General features: G+C 42.4%; 1 protein-coding gene across 1 annotated transcript; it reads right to left on the bottom strand.

The window, feature by feature from the left end:
• Positions 1-979: 979 nt before the first annotated feature.
• Positions 980-23,724, bottom strand: gnb1l (guanine nucleotide binding protein (G protein), beta polypeptide 1-like). Its single transcript, XM_072388480.1, has 7 exons — positions 23,693-23,724; positions 17,547-17,704; positions 17,174-17,299; positions 16,854-17,016; positions 13,559-13,651; positions 7,746-7,961; positions 980-1,379 (listed from the first exon to the last, which is right to left on the bottom strand). Exons 2-7 carry the CDS (start codon positions 17,666-17,668, stop codon positions 1,101-1,103), a joined length of 999 nt encoding a protein of 332 aa, XP_072244581.1. The 5' UTR covers positions 17,669-17,704; positions 23,693-23,724; the 3' UTR covers positions 980-1,100.
• Between the last annotated feature and the right edge of the window lie 875 nt (positions 23,725-24,599).

The raw sequence follows: 24,599 nt of genomic DNA, 5'->3' as shown, positions 1-24,599 counted from the left end.
CTGAAGCTTTGGCCCCTGCCCTCTCAGCACGGCGTTGTAACGCATGAGCTCCCATGCTGCTCGTTGACTCAGATATTATTAGAGACCGTGAACAGGAAAAACACCTTGTTATTATCTCTGGGCCTTTTTGACAAATATTTTACTGAAAAAAATCTGTATTTGGCATAACAAATATGAAGGAATTTTAAACCACATCTTATTTTATTTGCAGCATGACAGGTCAGTGTTATAATAAAGGTTTTCTCTCCTCTCTTTCTTGCAAAGAAAGCCTATTTATCACAAAAAGTAAATCGGCTCATAAGATCATGTTAAGCTGGAAGAGCAACTGCTGATCAGCACATTCACTAAATCAACACCTCTCTGTTCTCCATGTCCCTTCCGTGATTAACCTTGTTTGACAAATACCGCTCAGGTCAGGCTAGAGGGCCTGTGTGTTAAGCTAAAAGCTGCTAGAATAACAACACAGGATTACATAGCTGCTCAGGTGTGTCGTATACCTCAAATTCAAGTCCAGTGAAGCAAATCACCCATCAGACGAGTCAATGTGATCATCGGCAGAGTCACCGAGCATGGCGCTAGGATTTAGAATAGTAGGCTGAAGAGGTCAACTCCGGCTTAATCAACTTTAATCATTTCAGCAGGTCCAATAGAAATGGACACAGTTGCTGCAGTTGTTACACTGACATGCAACAAAAAATTATTAAATTATGGCGTGACTCTGTAATGCAGTTCAATGTTTTGTACCCAAATCGTTTTCTTGCATTAACAGTCTACTCATTTATCACTTTCAAATGTCTCCAAGAGACAAATACATTCAAGTAAAATTCTGTAATAATGCATACAGGGATCATGCATCAACATATGCCAGCGTATCATTTTGTTAAATCTGGTAAATAAAAAATGCTACTCCCTTCAACTTCTTCAAATCCAGAGGATAGAATTAGTGGGGATAGTCTAAACATAGGTTTAGCATCTTTTTTAAAACTATGAATGTTTTTGCTCTGTGACCCCACGCCACAAACCGGGGCCACATTACATAAGTGCAGATGGCAGTTTATGTCTCGATCAAAAGTCTGTAGAGTCTCGCAGAGTTCAGACACTCAGCCTGTGTCAGCTCCTTCGTTGTATATCGACCACAGGCTGATCCGCTGGTCCTTTGATCCAGCGGCCAGCAGTCTTTGTCTGGGGTCCTGATGGTCAGAAAAGGCCACGCTGAGCACCATGTCCGTGTGGTACTGAAGTACTGCCAGCGGCCGCAGCTTCTTCCAGCCAAATATCCGTACTCGGTGGTCCCAGCCCGCTGATGCCAGAAGCTTACCATCCTCCCTGACACACAGCTGAGAAACCCCGGGGTTGACCAGCGTCACACAGTCCTGGAGCTGTAAAACCACACAGATGGTAAGTTTCTGAGGAAAAGAAAAAACAACAACTACGGCTGATGCAAATAAAGAGACAAACAGAGAAAGACAAAAAGATTAGCCAGTGGCAAAGTCACTGCCATGGAGGAAGCTGTGGCCAACACAAACATGCAAAAAGAGATGCTATCAGCTGATCTGCTGACGGAGGTCCAAGTGTGAGGCTGGAGGTCTGTTGAACCTGGCCCGAGACTCCCGGGACTCCATCATCGGCCATAAAACATTACGGCACGAGAGTCGTCAGTAAATCTCTCCGAGTCCCAGTATTTGGTTTGGAGTTAGTACGACAGGGCACTGAGTTACCTGTGTGACAGTTTGCAAGAAAAAGAGGGAACATCTTGCTGAAATGCTTGTTTGCCGAGACCATGTTGCTTTAGTCATCTCTGATTAATTACATCCACACTGAAAGGTCTGGTCAGCGAGCGAAGCACTCCGATAAATACACTGTTGTAACGTTTGCCTGCTTAAGATTAGCCACAGCCCCCTCTCCCTGTGATCTACGGTGTCCCAAGGACTGTATAAATCTCTCTAAAGGGGCAACATTCTGACATATTATAACGAATGGCGGCTAAGATCACTATCTAAAGGGCCTGCTGCGCTGGGCATTCCAGGGGAGCAAACGTGCTTTTCCTGCAGGATGGGAATCTTGGCTGGATCGCGATGGGCCACAAACATCTGGATATGGGAGCTGAAATCAAACTGGACAGCGTAAAATTGACTTCATAAGTTGTGTCTAGGGAGACTAATGACTTTGGATGGGAGAAGATGTTGGGAGAATCTAGGTCTAGGTCTCCTGTTTTAGGCAGGAACCATCTACACGCTGCATGTGGAAGATATAAGCCAGGTACTCATAGCCCAAGTGGATAAAGTGGAATGCAAGGGAGAGGGAAAACAGGGAGGAATGTCATTGATCATAACACACACACACACACACACACAAAAAAAAGCTAAGCTCTGAATAGTCAGTGATGTGTTTTCCCATTTTTTGTTATTGTTAATCAAACCGTCATCACTGGCATCACGAGAGTGTAACAGTGTGTGCCTGCTTAGACCAAACAAGCCAGATAAACAGATCCAAAGAAAACTAGGGGGTGAAAGATTATTTGGAGCTTTGTTATTACCTCAAGTATTTGGTATGCCCCTACCTCTCTCCATCTGGTTTGCATTAGAAGCCTGATAATGATGGGTTTAAGTGTCTGTTTGTGTTTGTTTTGCTTCCCATAGTTTGTGTCAGGAAAAGGCATTTGTTTCAGTTAGGGGTCAATTGCAAGCAGTAAATGGCTAATGATGCAGTAATGGTCATTCAGCAACGCTGCTCGGTTAATTGTTTTTACTTTCTTTCTGAGAAAGTGGAGAGGAAAAAAATGGTTGTCCTGTGCCATCATTTAAAATGAAAGATGCTCATGTGCCGCTACGCTGGTTCCTGAGCTGCCAGTGATCAGTGTTTATTTTGGGATTTCTTGTGTCGCCGGTGCTCGAGGGCAACATCACTAAAACAGTCACTTCATTAATGATCAGTGAATAAACAAAAACGTTATAACGGATTATTGTAAGATTGAGTTGTTGTGAGAAAATTTAAAAAAACACTTGTGCGCTGCCTTCTTTTACAGATGAGCGCAGTCATACAGCATGTACAAACACTCCAGCACAGTTCTGGCATAATTCTGCATTTTTAAAGGGCGCATATGTGATATTTTGAACCTTAATAAGGCAACAAACTGCTATTTGTTTTAATAAGAGGAGCAATGGTGAGTGCAGCTGTTCTCGCCCTGTCTGATGTAAATCCAGTGCTGGACTGAGATCTTTCTGCTCTACTGCAACACCTATTCACTAATGCATATTTAAAGGCTGATTTTTACACAGAGAAAATAAGCTTCCCGAAAACTTCAATCCACTGCTTTGAAGGAAACGTACGAGCTGGGTCGGGCTCTTTTTTTGCTCTCCAGCTATTCTGAAACCCCTAAAAGTGTGTAAGTTTCAGACATAAGGAAAGAAAAACTCTCCGGCCCCTGAAACAGTTTGGGTTTGATTCTACACCTCTATCCTCATTCAGTGGAATCACAAATTAATGGCAAAGGAATTCTAACCTGGCCCTGCCCATATCCTAACCCAGCAACATTAACACAGTTTACCCTGCCTCCTCCACGCCGTACAATGTCCACTTCTAATGATGGGGTAATTAAGCCGTACATGTTTGAACCAGAGAGCAATCCCCAAGAAGAGGACACTAAATTATACAAGGTAGCATACAAGTGGAAGCATCAGAATGGTAATGTATTCACTTTCTATTGCTTTAAAAAACATTAGAAATGCATCACTTAATGGCCAAAAGCAGCAGCCCCAACCTCCTCTCTTGTCTACTAAACCTATTTTGTGCAAACATACAAGTGTAAATCAGTTCTACGGCCACACTCGGCAACATCCCAGGATTGGTTCCTTCAAACTTCTCCATAGAGCATACGGGCTGCTCGGCCTCACCTCTCTGAGGTGGTATTCTGCAGATTCAAAGCTGAAATCAACCGTCGTACGGATGGCTGACTTTACTCATGATAGGTGTTGAAACGCATACAAAGACATGTTAAAAAAGTTACAAACCTTTTATTGGAGGGGGACTTTAATCAAATGTGAATGTCTTTCATTTGCTTTTCTTGAACAACTTTGTTTTTTAGGTATGGAGTTTTGGTCAAACAAGTGAAAGGCTTTGTGAAATGAGCTGTCATAGCTCAGCATCAGTCCCTTATTATGTCCTAATAAATGAAGAAAATCATCATTTAAAACTAATTTCTATCCATTCTCTATACATGTGTTGTGTTCATGATCACAGGGGGGCTGTGGGCTCATGAAATCATATCAACCCTAACAGTCAAAAAATATATTTTTTCTTCTTAAAAAGAGAAATATTCTTCTGTAAAAAAACATTTTCCAGCAGAAACATCCGATTCTCTTGCTGCCTGGCCTCACCACAGCTGAATGAATATTTTAAAACATACAGTTACTTCCAGTGATGCCATTAACCAGGTTTCAGTCTGCAAAGAAATCCATGAGCAGGAGGGTAGGGAGTTAAGGCTCATTTTATTTTACACCCCATTTTTCCTCCAGTTGCCTCCTTAATGTCTCATAAAGGGTAACATTCATCTTTGGGCTCCAGCTTTCTTTTTATGAATACTCTTTCATTGTCTGTGCTACACGCACACACACTCTGGAGCATCAGACTTTGCTGTGCGAATGCCTGCTTTCTCAGCTGTCAGGAGGATACCAGCTCTACTCAGCAGCTGGACCAAGTAGACTTTCTGTGGTTCTACAACAGATCTGACACAAACCCACATTTGGCAGGTTTCAATCAAGCTTTCCTCCGCTTTTCTCCCCGTCTTTCCCCTCCGCCTTGGCACAAGCCTTGCTGTTCATGCTGTTCCACTGATATATCCCGTCATCGCTCACTCACTGGAGCCTAGCAGCTGGAAGGCTTTTCACAGGTATTTCTGACACACCCTGTCCCTGAATCACACACAGCAGCAGGGAGATTAGAGCCTTTTGTCACCTTGCCTGTTAGAGCTTGGCTCTGGCTGACAGGATATGGATGTGTCAAACAGGTGAGCAGTTCAATTCAAAAAAAGAGAGGAGGGGTGGGGGTGATTGATTAAAAAAATAATGTTTTCTTTTTATTATTTGAAATTTATAAAAAGCTGCTCATACATCTGGTGAAAAGACGTAGATTAGATATGATCTGACCCAATAGTGAGGTCAAATCATAACTAGCTGTATCTTCATAAGGAAACCACACAGATGACTATTAGGTGTGGGGAGGGGGGCAGTGGGAATATTTAAACATCACAGTGAATACGATGAGCAGAGCTTCCACCTGTAAAGAAGTGTCATCAGTCACTGAAATAGCTTGCTGTCAGTCATGCTTGATTTGCACTGCTAATCTCCCTCTGTCTATACCTGCTTTCTCTTTCTGCAGGCCACAACCTCTGTTTTTTTTTCCTCTCTTGAAGAAACCCGTCACTACACTTGTCAATGCATTTGAGCCGCCGTCTGCATATATGTCCATCTGGCTTAACAGCTTGTAAACCCCAACACCCACGCCCTCATGGTCTCACCCTGACACATTCCCAAAAATGTACGCTGGAAGGAAAGTACAAAAAAGTGCCAGAGATGATGCCTCATTACAATGAAACAATCTCGGGCCAGTCGGGTCATACGGCAGATAAGGGCCTCTCGGAGCCATGTGTAATACATTAACCCCCATTCCTGCGGCTATGTGTCTTTATCTGGCCTTGATAAGCTCACTTCACAGCCCTTCAGCTTCACTGGATCATAACTGTACTGCGTCACATTCAGTTTCCCCTCAATTTCACAGAAAGTATCATTCTGCCTCGCCAGCCGGTTCCACTGTGCCGGACTGTATCGCAGAAGTAATTTGTGGGAAGCGGGATGCTGTGGCACTTACAGCCTCCTCAGCCTTTATTGCAGCCTCCCACTGTGAACTACTGTTCCCCTTACTGCAGATGTGTTTTTTGTTTGGTTAAGGGGCCTCCAAGGTTTTGATATTTTTATTACCTCTCACGGGTCGTCCGTCAGAACCCAGGGCCCGGGTCCGCCACCCGGCAGGTCCCCCCCTCCGCCCCTTTACTCCGGCCACACAAAAATACTTTTGTGGGAAGAACTGAGGATAGCTGTCTGGACGTCACACTGAGCTGCACTTCAGAATAATTTAAAAGCCCCTGCAGGATCCTTTCCCTCTTCTTGTGCTTTTTTCCTGTCATCCTCATCCTGGATTACATGCTGAATCAATATTTTGTTGCTCGAGCAAAATAAACCAAATTACCTCTCTCCTCCTGTTTATGGTATACTGAATGAAATCCTTCGTAGTGTTTGTCTAGACACATATTTAGGGTGAGAAAATGGTGCTTTGCAAATATTTCTAATTCAAGCATTCATTTGTAAAAGGTCCTGGAAAGAATAATAGCCCTTCACTGTGCAGGAGTGTACTATATCAGCCGAAGGTTCCCCTTGGCTTTGAGTCATGGGGGCTGACTGAAAAATGGGAGCATTCCCTTTTGCTCATGAAATCAAGAAAAAAATATAGCTTCAAATGAGGCGTTAAGTCTCTGAAGCACTGGCTGTTATGTAAAATGAATTATGGTACAAAGCTGATATGATCTATTTAAGTGTGGCAGGGGCTTGAGAGCATAACTTGGATTGTTTACAATACTTATATGTGTGTGTGTGTGTGTGTGTGAGAAAATATATACACTGTTTTTTTTAGGTAAGTTTACATTTTATTGGTATCAAGATCAGGAGTAATGATGCATTGGATATTTTTTTTAAATGCTAAATTAATAGTGTGTTTTCATATTTTTCACAAATGAAATACTTTTTCAGAACTATAACCGCTGCTACTTTGAACATAGTAACAAGGTCTATTGTGTGACTGAGCATCAGTGTGTATGTGGGTGGTTTGACTCTGGAGTGACAGCCCCAGCTCGGCTCTTGGCCCCTAGCCCTGCCAACACTGTGTAACCAGCAGCTGATTTATGGCCCCTGGAGCCCCGCTGAGCCTCTTCCTCTTTGGCCCCTAATGTTTTCCGAGCAATTCTGGCGAAAGGCAACACTCCTCTCCTTCCATCACCTCCATTAGCTTTTTATTCTATTGCACAGGATTTAGTTGACCAGTGTGCATCTATCAGATAGCAGGTAGGGGTGTTCAGGGCTGAAAACATGGACATGTGAGTATGTATGGCACACACACAGCGCTGCTTCTGTCCCAGAGAACACTTTGAAATTCCTACAACTAATTTGGAAAAACTGGCATCATTTGATACTGAAAAAAAAAAGAAAAGGCCAAAAAAACAACGGATAAAATACTCATGGAGTCTGATGTAACACTTAAAGTTTCGATTTACAGTGCATGAAAAAGTTAGGGAAGTAAGGGTAATCAATCAAGAGTCAAAATAGCTAGCTCAAAGTACCAAACTACCAGTTTGACCAGCAGTTAGGATTAACAGTTAAAAAGCTAGCTTTATATATTATTAAAAATAATGGATCTATGGAGCCGTTGAAGAGGAATGTAAAAATGCTTGAAATAAACAGGCTAATCGGATAAATGGAAATCATCAGAAAACAATGGCACAAATACGTTTCTGTAACACAAACACGACCAAATCAGCTTCAACACTGACTATTCGACTGATATTTTGGGTCTTTGTTGGAATGTCGGGGCCTGTTCTATATTAAAAGACTTTTTGGTCATCTCGGCCACACAAGCTTGTGTGGATGACCCACATTTTTTAAAAAATGCTCTAGTGGACAAGACCCAAGTCTGCTGACCTGCAAGTTGTTCTGGTCATCCAGCATCCAGGAGGAGAGTTTCTTCTCAGAGGAGCCTGATATGCCCCTCAGACGCTTGGGGTCGAAGGTCAGGCACATGACAGGCTCAGGGTGGGCTTTGACTTGGCTGAGCTTGGACCTCTGGGGTACGTCCCACAGCAACAGGGAACCGTCCTCATATCCAGCCAACAGGAGAGGTCCGGGGCCCGAGTCTGGCTGGAGAAGAGGGGGCATGATAAGAGAAAGAAGGAGGGGCAGGAAGATGAGAAGAGGCGAGACAAAGAGTAATGCGAGTTAGGATGCGAGATGAGAGCTGTGCAGTAAAAACCACAGAAACCGCTGCGTGGTGCTGGAAGCTGCGAGGAGCAGAGGTTATCATCCTGGAAGCTCCCGCTGAAACTCTGTGGGCTCCATTCGTCAGCCTGTTGCTCTCTCTTTCCAGCCAGCCATTACACCACAGCTCACTTTGCTCCTCATCAGTATTTCTGAGCAACAGACCTCGCAGACAGATAGCAATGCTGTTTTATTTCAAATCTTGCGTTTCATTCAATTATACTCTGCTGTGACTCGTTTAGTATTTACTTTAGTTGGTTTAAGTAATAATTTTAAGCAACATTTTAGTTCAGGGATTAGCCATATTAGTTCCAAAAAGACAATAATCATTCCAAATAAATCATTCCACAATTACTGAGACTGAAACTAACATAATGACAGCTCACACTTTTTCAGTTCAGTATTAAATAATCACAGGGTCTATAAAATGTAACACAAATGCACACAATCGCTGAAACTATTGAGAACGTCACACTGCCTTTTTTCTCCACCAGCTTTCCAAAAAAAAAATCATCTTTAAATTATATGAATATGGCCGCTGTCGTGTCATGACAAATAACTTCAATTAATCACAAAACGTATGTACATTTTCGGTGATGGACTGATCATGTGTGCAGCTGGAATGAATCCTTAGGTTCTCCACACGTTCTGCAAGCTCATTGGCTTAAAAAGGCTCAACTGCAAGAGTGTGTATTACTGCAGAATGAGGAGCACAAACAGTCAGGGTCCAGTTCTGAGCACAAAATGCAGACGAAAGAGCAAATTGCATCAAATTTAAAAAGACTGAGAAATTAGAGCTGTTCCACTTCTCAGTAGCGGCTGACTTTTACACGAGTGTGTTTGACTGAACGGGTGCAGAAGATGTGTCGAGCCAAGCTTGTAAATCGTTCCCTTGATTGAGAAAATAGAAATGAGCTGATAAAAGGCAGGGACTGAAGGAAAGAAAGAATAGAGGGACGGACAGCTGATGAGATTTAACCATCGTCCTGCTTTCCTGAAGTCCCTGCGTACAAACCCACCAAAAACACAATGCCACCTTCTGGCTTAAACACGGCCCTAAAAATACACAAATGACTGGTCCAGGCAATAATTTAAACTCAAAAGACAAACCACTGGCCATCAGAACACTCATTTCAGAAGATCCAGGAATATACAAATAAGCCTTTGTGTAGTGACTGCAGCTTTTGTTTTAAACTAACATCAGGCCTCCAGGAAAAGCACAGTGCCATGCAGAAGCTAGGAGGGAAAGAAATTTTTTCCATATGTGCAAGGAGGCCATGTCTGCCATTTTTCATCCACGTTCAGGTCCTCTCCTCTGTTAACGCTCTATATTTCTCTTCTTCAAGCTTTATACAAATTATAGACAGAGTCGTGTATTCCTTCCAAACACATCAGCGAGGACGAACACTGAGGGATTATGAAAACAAATAAAAACAAGTGAAAATCAGTGGCCCCTGCTTGCCGGCAGGGACCAGGCTAAGCGTTCCAGGCTTGGGGCCCACCGTTTCACTTAAGTGAAGGACCTCCTTGATTGATGATGTCATGGGTCGGAGGTCGGGGAACCCTGGGTAGACACCTAATTCATTATATCCTCCGCAGGCTTTTCTACAAGAGGGCTCTCTGCAGGAGTGGGGCTGGGGCACTGGGAGGAGATTCATCACTGAGGAACAGCTGGAAAGACAGACGGCTGAAAGCTGGTAGGACCAGAAGAAGACGGACCGAAGGAGGATACTGTGTGCCCACCTGAGAGTCAACTAGTTTGGGTCAAATTGTTCGTCAAACTGATCTTGTGCCAAGTTGTTGTGACTGTATTTAAGTAGATTACATATAGTGTAGCAGTCAAAGGTTTGGACAAATGTTCCTATTTATTATGAACAAGTAAATGTGCCCATGATTTTGACTTATACTGTTCGTGAAGTGTCCAGATCATTGCCATTTTTTGCAGCAAACTTCAGTATTGCAGTACTTTAGCTTTGTAGCCCTGTTTTAAGACATGCAGGACGTGGCAGACTCAAGCGTGCCTGCCTCACGCTGTTTGTTTGCTCACCACCGTGCAGTCAGGATTAGGATTTTGTGGGCAGTTCACAGCTGTTGTAAAATAAGATTAAAAATCAACAAAGATGGAAACTGTGGAGGCACCAACAGAAGAAACTGAGAAAATGCAATAATAAGTGTTTCAAAGTTCAACCCTTTCTGGACTGCGACTCCCGTTTCCAGTTTCTCACTTAACCCATTTAAGATGTGATTTATTCATGCAAAAACAGAAAAAGAAAAAAAACAATGCTCACACTTTCCAAAGGCCCAAACTGTAATCATCCATTCTTTTTAGCCTCAAACACAATCTAAAATGTTAGTTTAATTGTCACACGAAAGAAGCTGCAAACCCAGAAAATTCATCAATGGGAAATATGTTTTCTGTTGCGCTACTAACTACTTATTTCAGTAGCTATTTTGTTGCATTTTTTTTGTTCCATCCAGAGCCCGTTTTCCCTGTGGTTGAATTTAACCACTTCAGATACAGATGACGTTATCCACAAGGGTGTTTAGATTGGACTTTATTGACTGCAGACACTTTAAGGCCAGTAGTATACTGGAGACCTGAAACGGAGCTTGAAGTAACACTCCTACAACATTATTTTGTGTGCAACATATTTGCTCTAACTAGCTGTTCTGGACATCCCGATCGAACAGTAAAAGCTCCGGTTTGAACTATTACAAAAGAAACCAAATATTGCACAAATAATAAAGTGAAATCCGACACCAGTACAAACAAGATATCTCAGGACTGCAGACAGATCTCTGTTCTGGGAGAGTTTTTCTAGCGTTTGAAGAGCGACAGCCACAGTTTCCTAAAATGTTGCAGTTTCACATCAAGAACTGGGTTAATTAATGCATTTCTGCTTGTTTTTTGCCATGTCTGCTGCATTTTCAGAAGCATGTGAAGCAGTTGTCAAAATCTCAATTCCAAATTTTTATGCAACTAAATGAGGGGATGTTAAGGATACTTTTGAGTTTATGGCAAGCTGGTAGGAAAAAAATACCCAAAACTGGTATTAAATTGTTCAAAAGCAACATTTGTATCATGCAGATTAAATATTCTAGCACAAACCCTAAAAACTTTAAAAAAAAACTAAAAAAAAATAAATGTGGGAAGTTATTTTTCTCCAGATATTCACAGTGACATTTTGGCTAAAAGAAATCCTGGTAGAGGCTGGAAAAAACCCTGAAATGTGTAAATCACAATATCAGCTTCCATAGAACAATATCTAGACTCGATGATTTTTCAAAGGTGAAAACACCCCACGTAAAACAGTTTTTCATTAGATGTTCGAAGAAAAGACAAGAAGGTGTTGGAAGGAAAATGTGGATCAAACATAACGTAAGCCTTTGCTTTGGGACAGCCCAATACTTCAATCCCACAGATGGGATTTTATTTCATGTGATTTCCGTGTCAAAAAATAAACTAATTCGCAACAGAGAAGCTACAATTGATTCAAGAGAAATACATGTGTTCAGGAAGATGCATGAACAACCATCAGATCTGCAGCTTGTTCGCTGATGTGGACGCTACAGGCCTCAGGCGGGCGCCGCTTCAACATAAGGAACCAATCGCTTCCTTCGGTTGTCGTCCTGGTCCCACCATGATGTCATGTCCATGAGGCAGCAAGGTGATGAGCTGAGAGTGATGGATATCTGTATAGGAACATTTCCTTTTCCCGGCCAGCCTCTGTTCACATTAAAAGCCTTGCACATAATACATCACTACTGTCCCCCCGGCCAAGCTCGAAATCCTCACACAGGTCAAACCCACATGTGGAGGCACTTTCTTCTGCCTTGCGCACTCTACTGTTCACCGCTTCACAGCCGATCGGACCAGGATGAATCAGATAACTGTCTTTGACACACTTTAGGCACTGAACTAAGGGCTGGGTGGGATTTTTCTGAAAGTGAAAAGAATGTGCTTTTAACACTGCATTTAATCATTTCCATAAACTGCTGCGGAGACGTTTTCAAGCCTGACGATAAATCTGCTGGCGAGTCCATCTTTGAAATATAGGAGGTTAATCACTTCTCGTCTCCACAGTGGGAAGAAAAGAGAGTGATGGTGAGTGGAACGACAGAGAGAAGAGATAATTGTCGGTGGCTTCTTCCTGGAGTGTGTGTGATAGAGAGATGTGGAGGAGAAAGAGGATGGCTGTGTCAGCTGTTGTCTCCTGCAGCGTCGGGTTAAGGAAGAAATTGGTTTTTTTCTCCCTTCTGACTGACAGAATGTGTGAGTTAGAGAATGAGGTGAGGGATTGTACATCTTCAGCGCCTGAATAAAATGACAGAGTTTCACCTCTCATCAAAAAGGCTTTGTTAATTAGTTGTCTCCTATTCCAGCACTAGGGATCACCAGATGACAGAGAATCTGCACTAACATGAGACTGCACACATTTACAAATGCAGGTTTTCAGTCTTTTCCAAGTGCCTCCACCTAGAGTAACTCTGTCTGTGTAACAGATGAGTATGCCTCTGCCTTAAAAGGAATCCCTCTGAAATGATTTATAATCACCTGAGCTTTTGGGCTTTGAAGTCATACAGATGCCTGTACTCTATTACGTTGATATTATATAATTCATAATGATAGAATTGATCATTATGTTTCCTGGCACTCAACGCTGAGCTAGCATTGGTTCATAAATCAGATGATGAAAGGTGGGTACAGCAATGAATTCAGCAAAAAAAAAAAAAAAAGAAGGAAAACACACAATGTCAGCAGGCTCTGAGACTTGTCTACATGTATCTGTAAAAACATCAGAGTCCCAACTTTGGCTTTTATATTTGACGCATTAAACTAACCTTGATTAGTCTAACAGGTACAGAGGATTGAACGTGTGCAAGCCAGCAGCTTTCCTAACCCTGGGTTCAACATGATAAGCTGTGTTTTGATACCTGTCGCCTCGTAAACTGAACAGCCCATGAACTGAAAAAACCCATTCAGTCCATGCCCATAGCCCCAAACCCAAAGAGTTAATTATTAACCATGAAAATAATTACAGGGTCTTGTTAATGGGTGGAAAATAAAACGATTGACAACATTTACAAAACAGAAAGCTAACTTTTTGCCCAGATCAGATTGGATATACAGCTGCAGGCTGATATATGGCGGTGAACCCCCGGCCCTTCCAAACGCTCTAATTACAGTGTTGGGACTTGCTGCCAGCTGAGAAGAAACTCATGGAAAAATGGCAGGGGATGAGTTGTCAGGCTGGAAATCACATGCCGCCTCTCACGTGTGAGTTTTTGTTTACTTTTCTATTGTTAAATTTTGCGAGGAGAAGCTGTCCAATCAGAGTAAAGCAGATAAATACAAAAAGAATACCTCTAAAATAGGAAAGGATAAAGTGTATAATCTGTTTGCTATCAAAAACCAACCAGTTCAAATTGAAATTTGAAGTTAAAAGCAAAGGTAGCAGATTTTTAATTCTGACACTTACCTGCCACAGTTTGATGCACATGACCATTCCCAGCTTTGCCTCCGGTACCAGGGTGCAGACTGGGGTCTTACTGGGCAGCTCAATAATCTTAATCTGCAGAGAACAGATGAAAAATTTATCTCACTGCAGTGAATCACCTCACAAGTGTGTTTAGATACTATACATGAGGGATATAAGATAGATTTTGTGAGGATAAAAAGTCAAAGTCAACAGACTTCCCTCAGAATGAAACATGGAAAATTCTGTGGTAATCCATCTGAGTTGTTAAGAAATTTCAGTTTGAACCAAAAAAAGGGAAAAAGCCAACTGACCATAAAGCCAAAATACATTCAATTCTCATATATTTTTGCTTTAGTTAATCAGTTTTCATGATTGGGACAAAATGACATGTTCATGTAAACTGCAGCTCTATGCAAGGTATAACACTGTAGGTCTTCGAGCTTTTTGCCAAGTCATGCCCTACCTGTCTTCTGAATTCAAATAACAAGGCCGCAAGATGACTCTGTCATTATATTTCTGACCTCTGTGGCTCAGTGTGCCTTCAACCCTCAGTACAGTGCCATCAATCAGTGCAGAGCAGCTGCCACACTGTCTATAATCAATCCCTCTAAAGCCTGACCCTGAGACATGAGTGTTGTTTTCCCGCACACATTGGCACAGATTCTGATAAAACTCCAGCGACTAATGAAGCCAGTGATAGAGCGTGTGCCTCTCTGCGTGTACGTGTGTGTAGCCACATCTCTACCAAAAGTAATTCCTTCGACTTCCTCTGTGCTGATGATCCACATATTCATCCTCATTAGCTCTCAAATTAAACACCCCTTTAAGGGAGGGATCTGTATTTTAGCACTAGGCCACATCTGTCCTGCGTGTTTACCTCTGCGTGCCTGACAAAGAGGGCTTTTAAGGACTTCTCTGTGCCTCAGGTGATCACTCTTCCTGTGTGGCATCAAACTGCCCATAAATAAAACGCCCACACTATTAATTAATGTTTCTGCCGCAGAAGCAATCTGCTGGCAGGAATCTCCCTGTGAGCAGTAAACAGTAAAACCACCTAAAATAGCTCAGAAGGAAACCGTTGTCTGCTTTCTTTATTACATTCTTAAAATATTGACCTGTTTTTTTTTGCCTATGGCGCAATATCATGCCTTTGTGCATGCTCTGTGGCATGTGCCTAAGTATTGTTTCTTGAGGGAATTCATTTGTGTGGCTGTTTTACTTGTAGGTGCATGATAAGCATCTGTCCTGCCCAGTTATTTCTGTGGAATAGGGTGGAGAGCCTAAATGACAAAATTGGATGTGGCATGTTTTGGTCTGCCTTTTATAGGCTCGTAGGTGTGCTTCTGTCTGTGTCTGTTGGGACAATGGCATTATTGAGGTGCTGGGAGTCACAGGCGCCCTGGTGCCTGGCTCGCTGGACCGGGGTTAGCAGAGGCACGTTTGCCTGGATCAAGTGACCGCTCTGTCTCTTTCAAGTGTGGCTCCTCAACAGCGCAGCAAGTAACATGAATCTGGAGGCAATAAAAGATGGCTGAATAGCTGGCTGCCCTCTCCTCATCCAACCTCAACTCAAAGACACTGGCTCCACGCAAAACAATACAAGCTTGTGGGTGATGAGACCAACTATGAGACAGACAAAAGTGTGATTTTATTCCAATGAACAGCCAGGACCAAGAGTTATTCTTCTTCACCATCAGTCCAGGATTTAAAATGTAAACAGCCACATATTATTACTGGGACCGTTTGATCAGTCAATATTGCTTTTTACTTTTTAATATCTTTTTTTAAATGGAAGCATGAACAAGCTCGTTAGTTACCCTCTGAAAGGCACAATTAAGCATGTTTTCTTAGGCTCTTTTAGAGCACTTAGATGTTTTGGACAAAAGCACAAACTAAACGGCCCAAATGACAAAGCATGGCCGAAATGAACTGACATTTAGCTGGTGGTCCATATTAATTTCCTGTCTTTCCAATATGCACCCTGACTCATTACAGGAATGCTGGTTTATTAATGATAGCACTCTGATTGTTGTTTGACACTTACTGGCTGCAAACTACACATTCATTTATCAAGCTGATTTGAGACAAATTCCCTGACAATACCGAACTGGATTCATGACACTTATGGAGCAAAGATCACTGCAGAACATGGAGAGAGATGACTCAACTTTGGTCAAACACATGTACCGATGGAAGCTTTGGATGCATTTTGGCAAACGGCACCCAACACTTTAAACTGTCCAGGGCTTTTTTTTTTTTCTTCCAGAAGTTAAGATTATTATTTCAGCCCTGTTCCATTTCCAGTTCTCAGAGTTCTGAGTTAAGTCAGCTGAAGTGCGTCACTCAACCTGAGCCCACAGCAAGACCAGGCAGTGCGCCTCAGCGACGCAAACGCAAAATCTGTCCATATTACACATTTCTGTGGGGTTTTGGGTGCATTCGTGTGTGTGTTAGAGCATAACTTTTGTGAAAAGGTCAGACACGATTATTTTATTGCTTTTTCTTGTCATAAAAGGAGCAATCTCTCCTTCTGGAGCTACTCAACCACTGCAGCTGGCAGCTGGAGCTGTCTCCTCTCAGCTGTATCCCACTGCTCGTCAGGTCCATTCACTTAAACTCTGTTACACCTTTCGACAGGGTTTTACGTGCTTTTATCTCTGCCTAAGAACATAACTGCAGTCAAACGAGAAATTAATGTTTTATCGCTCTGATTTAACTGCTTTCTTGTGACAATCTGAGCTCTTTCTCCTCATTCATTGTGAGGCTCCAGAAGTGATTGTCTAACTTTGAATGCTGTGTTGATGAACAGTAACAACTCTTGCTGCAGTAAAACTTGCAGTTAACAGGTTTTATTGTTGTTAATAAACCTGAGATGTGGATATAAAACACTGAGAATACTGTTCACTACTGCAAGCCCTTATCAAAGGTTCACAGTAGTCTCAAAAGCATCAATCGCACAACTTCCCTACTATGGCCATTTGTGGGGCTTAAGTTCCTATTTTCCGCCTCTGGTTTCTGTGGTCGAAATGGAAAGGGTCAAGAAAAGGACCCCCTAAAGACCCTGGTTCCTGGAAAAGGCTCCAGCAATGGAAATGCAGATTTTGATCTGACGGGTTACTGGTTAATTTCCCATGTTTGAAATGAAAAAGAAAAATATTTATATCAAGATTAGCCAACCACATCAGCTTAAACAGATCCATAATGGTGACGAAAAAGGGTGGAGAGGTTGCAGAGGTTTGATACCAACATGGCCTGGTAACTGACAGAAACACCGTTTTCCCTGCTGGTATCTTACCTCTTCTGTCTGTTGGCCAGCGAAGGCCAGCAGGCAGTTTGTGGGGCCCGTCTCCAACAAAGAGCTCTGACAGAATCCAACAGTGCCCGTCCACAGAGACTCCACCAGCTCACCGCGTCCCTCTTTCAGATCCCACAAACAGACCCGCATGTCGCGTCCCTGACTGCACGGTCAACAGAGCGAACATTAAAGGACAATGGTTGCCGTTAACAACCATACAAGCACATCATATATAAAACTATGAATTTTGTGGTAAACAGTATTTAATACACAAATAACAGTTCATATTCAGAAGTAGCAGGTTGGAGAATGCGATTTACCTGATGAGGGTACCTGTCGACTGCAGTGTGCTGACCCAGATGACTGAACTTCCAGAGTGACACTCTACAGTCCTCTCAGCCCTCCTGCTGTTCAGGTCCCAAACATGGATGACACCCTTTGAAGACCTGCAAAACCGCAGAGGATGCATTTCAAAGACCCCTTACAGTACCATACAGTATATGCAACATTTCATTTAACGTTACTGTTCTAACGGCTGCACGTACAACTTTAAAACTTTAAAATGGTTCAACTGAGAGGCCGCTTGCAACCTACTTATCAGACACGCTAAACCTGTTTATATGCTTGTGATGCTAACAGGAGAACTTACTTTGTTCCATTTTTAATGTTTGAAGGAGAAAAACTAAGACTGACCCAGAAAACAGGAGGGGGGTGTTGTCTCCATGGCAGCTGAAGTGGAGGGTGTTAAGGGGGCCACCAGCCCCCCTCAGAGTGTAAATCGGGGATGGAGCAGGACGAGACATCTTCCCAATCATGCAATTGATGTGTGGATGTAATGAGGCCTTCACATGCTGGAATTGAGTAATAAGGAAATTAGTAACCCAATCCTATTTTTGCACAACACTGAGCAGAGACAGTTTAAGAAGAGCCTTGAGTCCTTTCTGCTCCACACAGCTGAAAAATGCATGTTAATGCACTGCCTTTCCTGTACTGTGAGGAGCTACAAACCCTGTGGCGCTCCTGCTTTCAGCCAATACCATAACACCACTCTTTCTCAATACTTTATAAATCACAACACTCGACAACTTAATTACAGTAAACAGACAGAGATTCAGGCTTGTTACTCCCTTTGTGATCAACAGCTGTTGTCCCACAGGCAGAGGTAACAACTCTGGATTTTATGTTGTTTGTGGGTCACGTCAATGAGGAAGCCAAACCAACCACAGGCATGCTGTAAGGAAATGATGCTTCAACTAAAAAAAGTTCACGCGTGATTGACTTTTTGGTGATAAGCTTCTTATTTCTGATAGAATTCTATTCATCAGATGTCTTAATCCCATGTTAACCAGTTGCTTCAACCTAATTCTGCCAATAGTCGGCATGTTTCTACGGACAAAAAAGCAGTTCAATTCAAAATGTTGAAAGATAGCTTCCTTATATGAAAATGTGCTGACACAACAATCCCCTACTCATGAAGACAACAGTTCAGTATGTTTAACAGCAGTGCTGAGCAAAGGCTTCGATCTGAGAAAAAAAAAACACACAACATCAGGGGGTTTGTTCTAAATTAATCCTGAACAAAAATAGCCAAAACACAAAACGACAACCAAAAGAGCCCTGTAACAGATGCTGTGTTCCCCACAGAGCCCAGACTTCTACATCATGAGGTCAATGTGGGATTATTGAGAGAAAGAAACTGTGGGAACAGCTGAAACCAACTATAGTACTTCAGCAAGTTCTAAAAGGTGCTTGGAACCTGAGAAACAGTGTAGGAGTGTACCTTGGAAGCTGCTGCATCACATATGTACGCACTGCAATCTGGTGGAATATGGGCATGCCTGTAAACATCTGGAAAGCACCTCCGATCCTAAACTGGTGACTAAAATTTATACAAAGCAGAATTTTTAGGGTACCATACTTACAAGGACCTGAAATTCTGCAAAGACCTTCATATGTGGTAAACAAAAAGCAGAATTTCCCCCTCAGGCTCACTAACCCTCACTCACTCTTACCCCCTTTCACCTCCTTTACTTTTACTTATCATAACCCTTGCTCCCTGCAATCAGCAGAAACTGAAACTGGAGCCCAAAGCATTCTGAAGCAGCTCATTTCAGGAGGTTAGTGGTTAAATTGTCCATGTGAATCTATGAAGCGGAGAGACAGGGAACCCCGACCAGCCTGCCTAATTAAGCAAGCAGAACTGCAGTCCGTCTGTGTACCAAAAGCACAGAGTGAGCACACAAGCTTTACGAGAAATTTACCATGACAACATGAATACACAAGGCATGTTTGAAAAGTTTTTCCACACTTCCTTCAGAAAAATCTAACCCTAACCCAGAAAAATCAGCACCAACATGCACTTTAAGTTGAAAATATTTATATGTACACACATCTGCTTTCAGAGTTGTACAAAACATACAACTGATTTGGAAATTGACAGTAAAGGATTACACCTTTCTCCTGAACTGAACCAACAAGAAAGCCTTCCACCAACAACTGTACAAACTTGTTTTTGCGTGGTATGAAAACTGTGTTTTTGTGAGGGTCTGTCAGTTAAGCTGCTCCTCCTTTGAATGGATGGGTAAGGCTGCATTCCAGAGCATCCTGCGCCTGTGTATGACAGGGGGAGGCCCACCCCGATAACAGGTGGATTAAGCATCTCTTATTGTAATCTTGCAGCAACCTTGCATGGAGCTGAGTCACAGACACAGAAGCCTAAGACTGCCAGTTTTTAACTGTGTAAAGACAAAGGGCTGCAAAGTTCGCTGTCAATCAAAATCAACAGCCCAGACCAGTGATGGAGACCACACTGTGCAGAGCTCTGGGGCCGTAAAACCAAACTTATACCTTAAAAATGGAATGGCCACTTTCTCTAGCCGTGACTTTCCCGCTGGAGCGTTCCCTCTGTTTTCCAGGCGTCAGCATTTCCAGTCTCTGAATTGCTCCCAACAATGGGCCTGTTGTTGTGGCTGCGAGTGAGTCACCCACAAACCCAAACACAAACATGAAGGCAGCTCAGGAAAGGAGACACAGATACTGTAAACAAACAAAACGGTGGCAGGATGTCACTCAAATCTACTCACAAGGATCCTTGCCAACAGAAGGAGGCGGTCAAGCAAACACTCAGGTTGTCATTTGTTAGACGAGTACTTTTCATAATAAATCACACATCTGGTAAATGCAAATGTACTTTCCCAGTCCAGCTGTAGCAGACTGGGAAAGTTGCCTCCAGGAAGTTAACAAGTCAAAGATCCTCCTGGAAAAGTAACCCGATCTCTGCAACATTTGCTGCGTCTGTTTTAATAAACACTAAGAAGAAGCCGTCATTAAACCACTGAGCAGCAGATCAAGGCCCTGGCTGGTCACTAAATGCCTCTGTCCCACTCACTCCTCCTATTAAACATGTCAGAGCAGGGTAACTAACAGAGCCTGATTAAACCCGAGTGTCATGGACGAGTCATAATAAATCAGGCTGACTGATTAATAAAGCCGAGTTGGATAGGGGAGCTAGTGGGAAGAAGCAAAAGAGGAGGGCTGAGGCTCCTGCTGGCCCCTAAACAGATAAGACAGCTCTGAGTAATCTGACTCTAAGTCTGTGGATAAAGGCAGTTTGTCTCTTCTTGGGCCGTCTGTCCACACCTACTGGGTAATTAGGCCTAATTATGAGAGAAAAGTCCGCTTCCCCTTCATGTTATTAAATAAGAGCCAGCCTCGTCTGCCAAGGATCTCTCAACAGCAGCAAGGAGCTGGCGACCTTCAGATCAAACACAGCCACTATCTGTGCCCCCTCATGCCCCCTTGACTGCAGCACCCGTTCCCCTCATCGGCATCGCTGCGCATATGAGGGCTTAAGAAGGGAGGGGATGGAGTGTATTCTTATTGATACGGGGCATCAAAGTTTCTCTTCCCTTTTGTTTTGGTTTTTTTGAGTAGAAGAGGGGAGGGGGATTCCGTCCACATTCCTCGCTTAGTGCTGGTATCATGTGATCATCAGCTACCCACCCGAGCTGCCCCCTTGTCAAATTGTGCCATTCATAAATAAGAGCAGGGAGGGAGGGATCGGCTGATCACAGGGGTGTATTATAGAAGCTTTATAATGCTCCAGCTTCACAGGAGCCATTGTGGAGGCATGGGATCCCAAGATCCCCTCCTCCGATATCACGTCTCATCAAATATGAGATCTGAGCTGCATGATGAAAACCTAAAGTAGATTACACATAACTCAAAAGCTCTGTTCTAGATATGACTTCCAATGAAACGCCAACAAGTATGACCTATCGAAACCTTTATATGTTCTACTGCATCTGGGACGAGCAGGTTTAAAATGAGATCCCAGATCCATCTCTGGCTTCTACATCATACATCAGCAATTAGTCAATCTGCTGTTTATCAAAGTCAATGGTCTTATCTGCGGCTTCCCCTGCTTCTCACCGTCTGGCCATGATGGCATTTCCACCTCTCTGGCTGGACGGTGGGTGGTGAGCTGGGTGGATGACCATTAGTCAGCCTTTCAGCCCTAACCCTCCCCCATCTAATACTGGTTCCTCTGAGGAGGAAACTAATGTGCCAAAAAGAGAGCAGAGTCCATTATAAAAGTCCAGTTAGAAAAACAGCAAAGGAAGTAGCGAGGAAGACACACGCCCTTTATTGTGTCTTGGTGGGGGTATCTAGACTGGATAAACAGCTCAGTGTAAGATAGAGGCTGAAGTCAGACACAAGTGCACCAACACCCACTGTCAGTCACAGATCCAATGAGCGGGAAGAGGTAGCATTGTTCACGTGAATGGCGTGAATGCTAAGCAGGGGCCATTGCAGATAAGCGCTCAATGCCTTGTGGGTGTCATTGAAGCAGGCACTGATGGAGCACCGTGTCAGAGGGTCCTGATTTAGGAGGTTCTGACTGTGGTCAACGGGTACCAGGAGGCTTATCTGTTTGCATTATCACCCATTTCCTCCGTGAGGTCGTTTACCTGGGCACTACAGGACAAAGGGACACAAGAGGGTTGACAGCTCAAGTGTCATCATACATCACCACACATTTTGGGTGCGATGGCCTTCGGACATGTGGGGATTTCGCTGTCAATACAGCAAAGACATGAACACAAGTAAATGTTTATTGTGCTGTAATCTCAATAAGACCTGATGCAACAGAACACAGGAAAAAAACAGGAGTTCCGGTTTGTCAAACCGCACACCCAAAATGTTTCAGCCGTCAGTCATGTTTGGTGTTGAGAGCGACTGTACAAAAAGAACAGTTTCCACAGTTCAGCTAGTGCTTTCCTGTTAAATGTAACAAGCTACACAATATCCAACTACACTACACGCCTCAGCTGAGCGTTTTATCACAGGAGATACTATGTGCTGATGTCAGATCGGCAAAGATCAAATTCACTTCGAAAATGCATCAGAGAGCGTGCGTTCCATCAAGGATGCGGGATCCTTTCAACTGTCAAACTTAATAGCAAGAGTTTTAAAAACTAATATTAATGATAGAATCAAAATTTACTTGAGTCTTAAAATAAACCAGATAAACAAGTGTACTTAAGGGCCTTATTCATTAATATTATGTGAGGGTAGGAAAAAAGTATATGATTTGCTTGAAATTGATTAATTGAAAATTAATGCTTTATTTAACTATATTGCCTTTTTTGTGGTCAATTAAATCACATAAATGCATTAAACAGACAGTCATAAGCATAACATCTTTTAAAGACTGTGACACAAAGAGTATTTCAAAATTCAAATAATTAACAAAGGTAAGTTTGAGCAGGATCAATTTTGAATGAAGATCAGTTAGATCAAATGTTTCATTCATAGCCTTATTAATAACTTTCTCTATTTCTTTTTAGAGTATTTGACCTATAACGTGACATTTTTGTTATGTACCAAATTATCAGCTTTATATGTGTAAGTTGTCAGCTGGGAAAGAGTCCATTTTTACTACAAACACAGTGCCCTCCATAATGTTTGGGACAACATCCCATTTTTCTTTGAGTTCCCCTTTTGCTCCATAGTGTAAAATTGTAAATCAAACAAACCAGACCTGAATTTAAAGTAATTTTCATACATTTCAGTTCCACCATGTAAAAATCACAACGCTTTTTTGGAGGGCACTGTATCTATCTCACCTAACGATCAATTTTCCAATACATTTTGTATCTCCTGCGATTCCCCACGCACCCATTTCTTACTAATTTAAAGCTGCATTACTCTGCATTTCAGCATTTTAGTAGTTTGGTTAGCGTGCAATACCCCAGAGCCATTGAACATATCATCCACACGGTTCTTCTTAAATAAGCGGTCAGGACAACTCTATCCCTTAGTGCAACTTTCTTGAGTACTCTGAGAGACATGTATTCTGTTAGGAATAGCAAAATATGTCCTCTGCTATACTACGTTTGAATATTGGGTTTGAAACGTATAAGAGGAAGGCATTTGCGGGGAGTGTAGCTAAAATTTGGGGATGAGCAAGACTGTGGATTGTAAAATAGCCAATATTTACAACAGAGTTTGGTATGCTAACCTGTTCACGCCACTGTGCAAGACTTTAACTCATCTCAGGTCGTTCACCGACGTTCTGAATCCAAAAGTTAAATATAACTTAGGATTTAAAATGCAAACGCATTTGCTCAGCCACAATAACTACATTCCTCATGAGCATTCGCTTGAAAATCCTCGTGAAGTTGTAGACAAGCGAGCTAACGTAAGCAATTACCAACGGCTTCTTTTCCAAACGATATGCATACTTTATTCTCTACTCTAAGAAAAAAAGAGAAGACACTTAAAACAAATCTTCACCAAATACCATGTCAATGAGACACCGTAGATTTCAAATTTACCAAGGGAACTGGAGCAGACGTGTGAGGCAGATCATGTTGGGCTTGAAGGACCCCTACTTGCAGCAGATGAGCTGTCCTAGAAGTGCCTGAACAAAAGGATAATCTTTCCCTCTGTCGAATTCACAGTTTTATACCTTTTTGACTGACTAAATCTGTTTCGAAGCCCAAAACTGTCACGCACACTGTATAACCTAATAGTGGTATCTATTAATATAAATCCCTCCAGTTTCTTTTCTGTTGTAGAGAAACACTTTTTTCACCAGAATTCCAGAAATATTTTTTTACATAAATATTTTATACAGTTTTGAGGATCTGTAAACTTTTAACAATAAAATAAAAAAAGAAAGAAAGAAGGGGACTCTATGTTTTTTTTCACTGTGCTTTTAATCTTATTGAGAAACAGAGACATAGAATCAGGACCAGGGCCTAATCCACAGAGCACACAGGCCTCTTTCATAATAGTGCTGGGAGAGACTTTTATTTGCCCATTCCTATAAAGGAGAAAGCCAGTTTCAAGCTCAGCTAGGTCTGAGCTGGAAGATTAGATGAAACCAGAGTGTTTTAAACCTCTTCTGTGGACGTGGATTAGAGTCAGCCAATCCCCCTGAAGTCCAAAATGAAACAATACAAAGTACAGGTGGCTGAGTGGGAGAGGGTACATAGCATGCAAAGTTTGAAACCTAAATAATCTACCAGACTAGGCAACAGAAAGGCCCTAAAGACAGAGGATAACAGCCACAGTATTCGTAGCGTTTGGAGTACCACTTTTCATACATTGTAACCACTGAGACATGTTGCTCTTGAATTATGTTACATTTGATTTTGATAGTGAAGGAAGATCGACATTAATTCAGATAATTCAAAAACATTATCGCTTGATGGCAAATGAGTCTAAGATGTAGAGCTG

Source organism: Leuresthes tenuis, unplaced genomic scaffold, assembly GCF_036924035.1.
Source record: "Leuresthes tenuis unplaced genomic scaffold, fLeuTen1.0.hap1 SCAF_6, whole genome shotgun sequence".
Lineage (NCBI taxonomy): Eukaryota > Metazoa > Chordata > Actinopteri > Atheriniformes > Atherinopsidae > Leuresthes > Leuresthes tenuis.
Note: the sequence above shows the minus strand (reverse complement) of the source record. Positions and strands in the feature narration are given on the sequence as shown.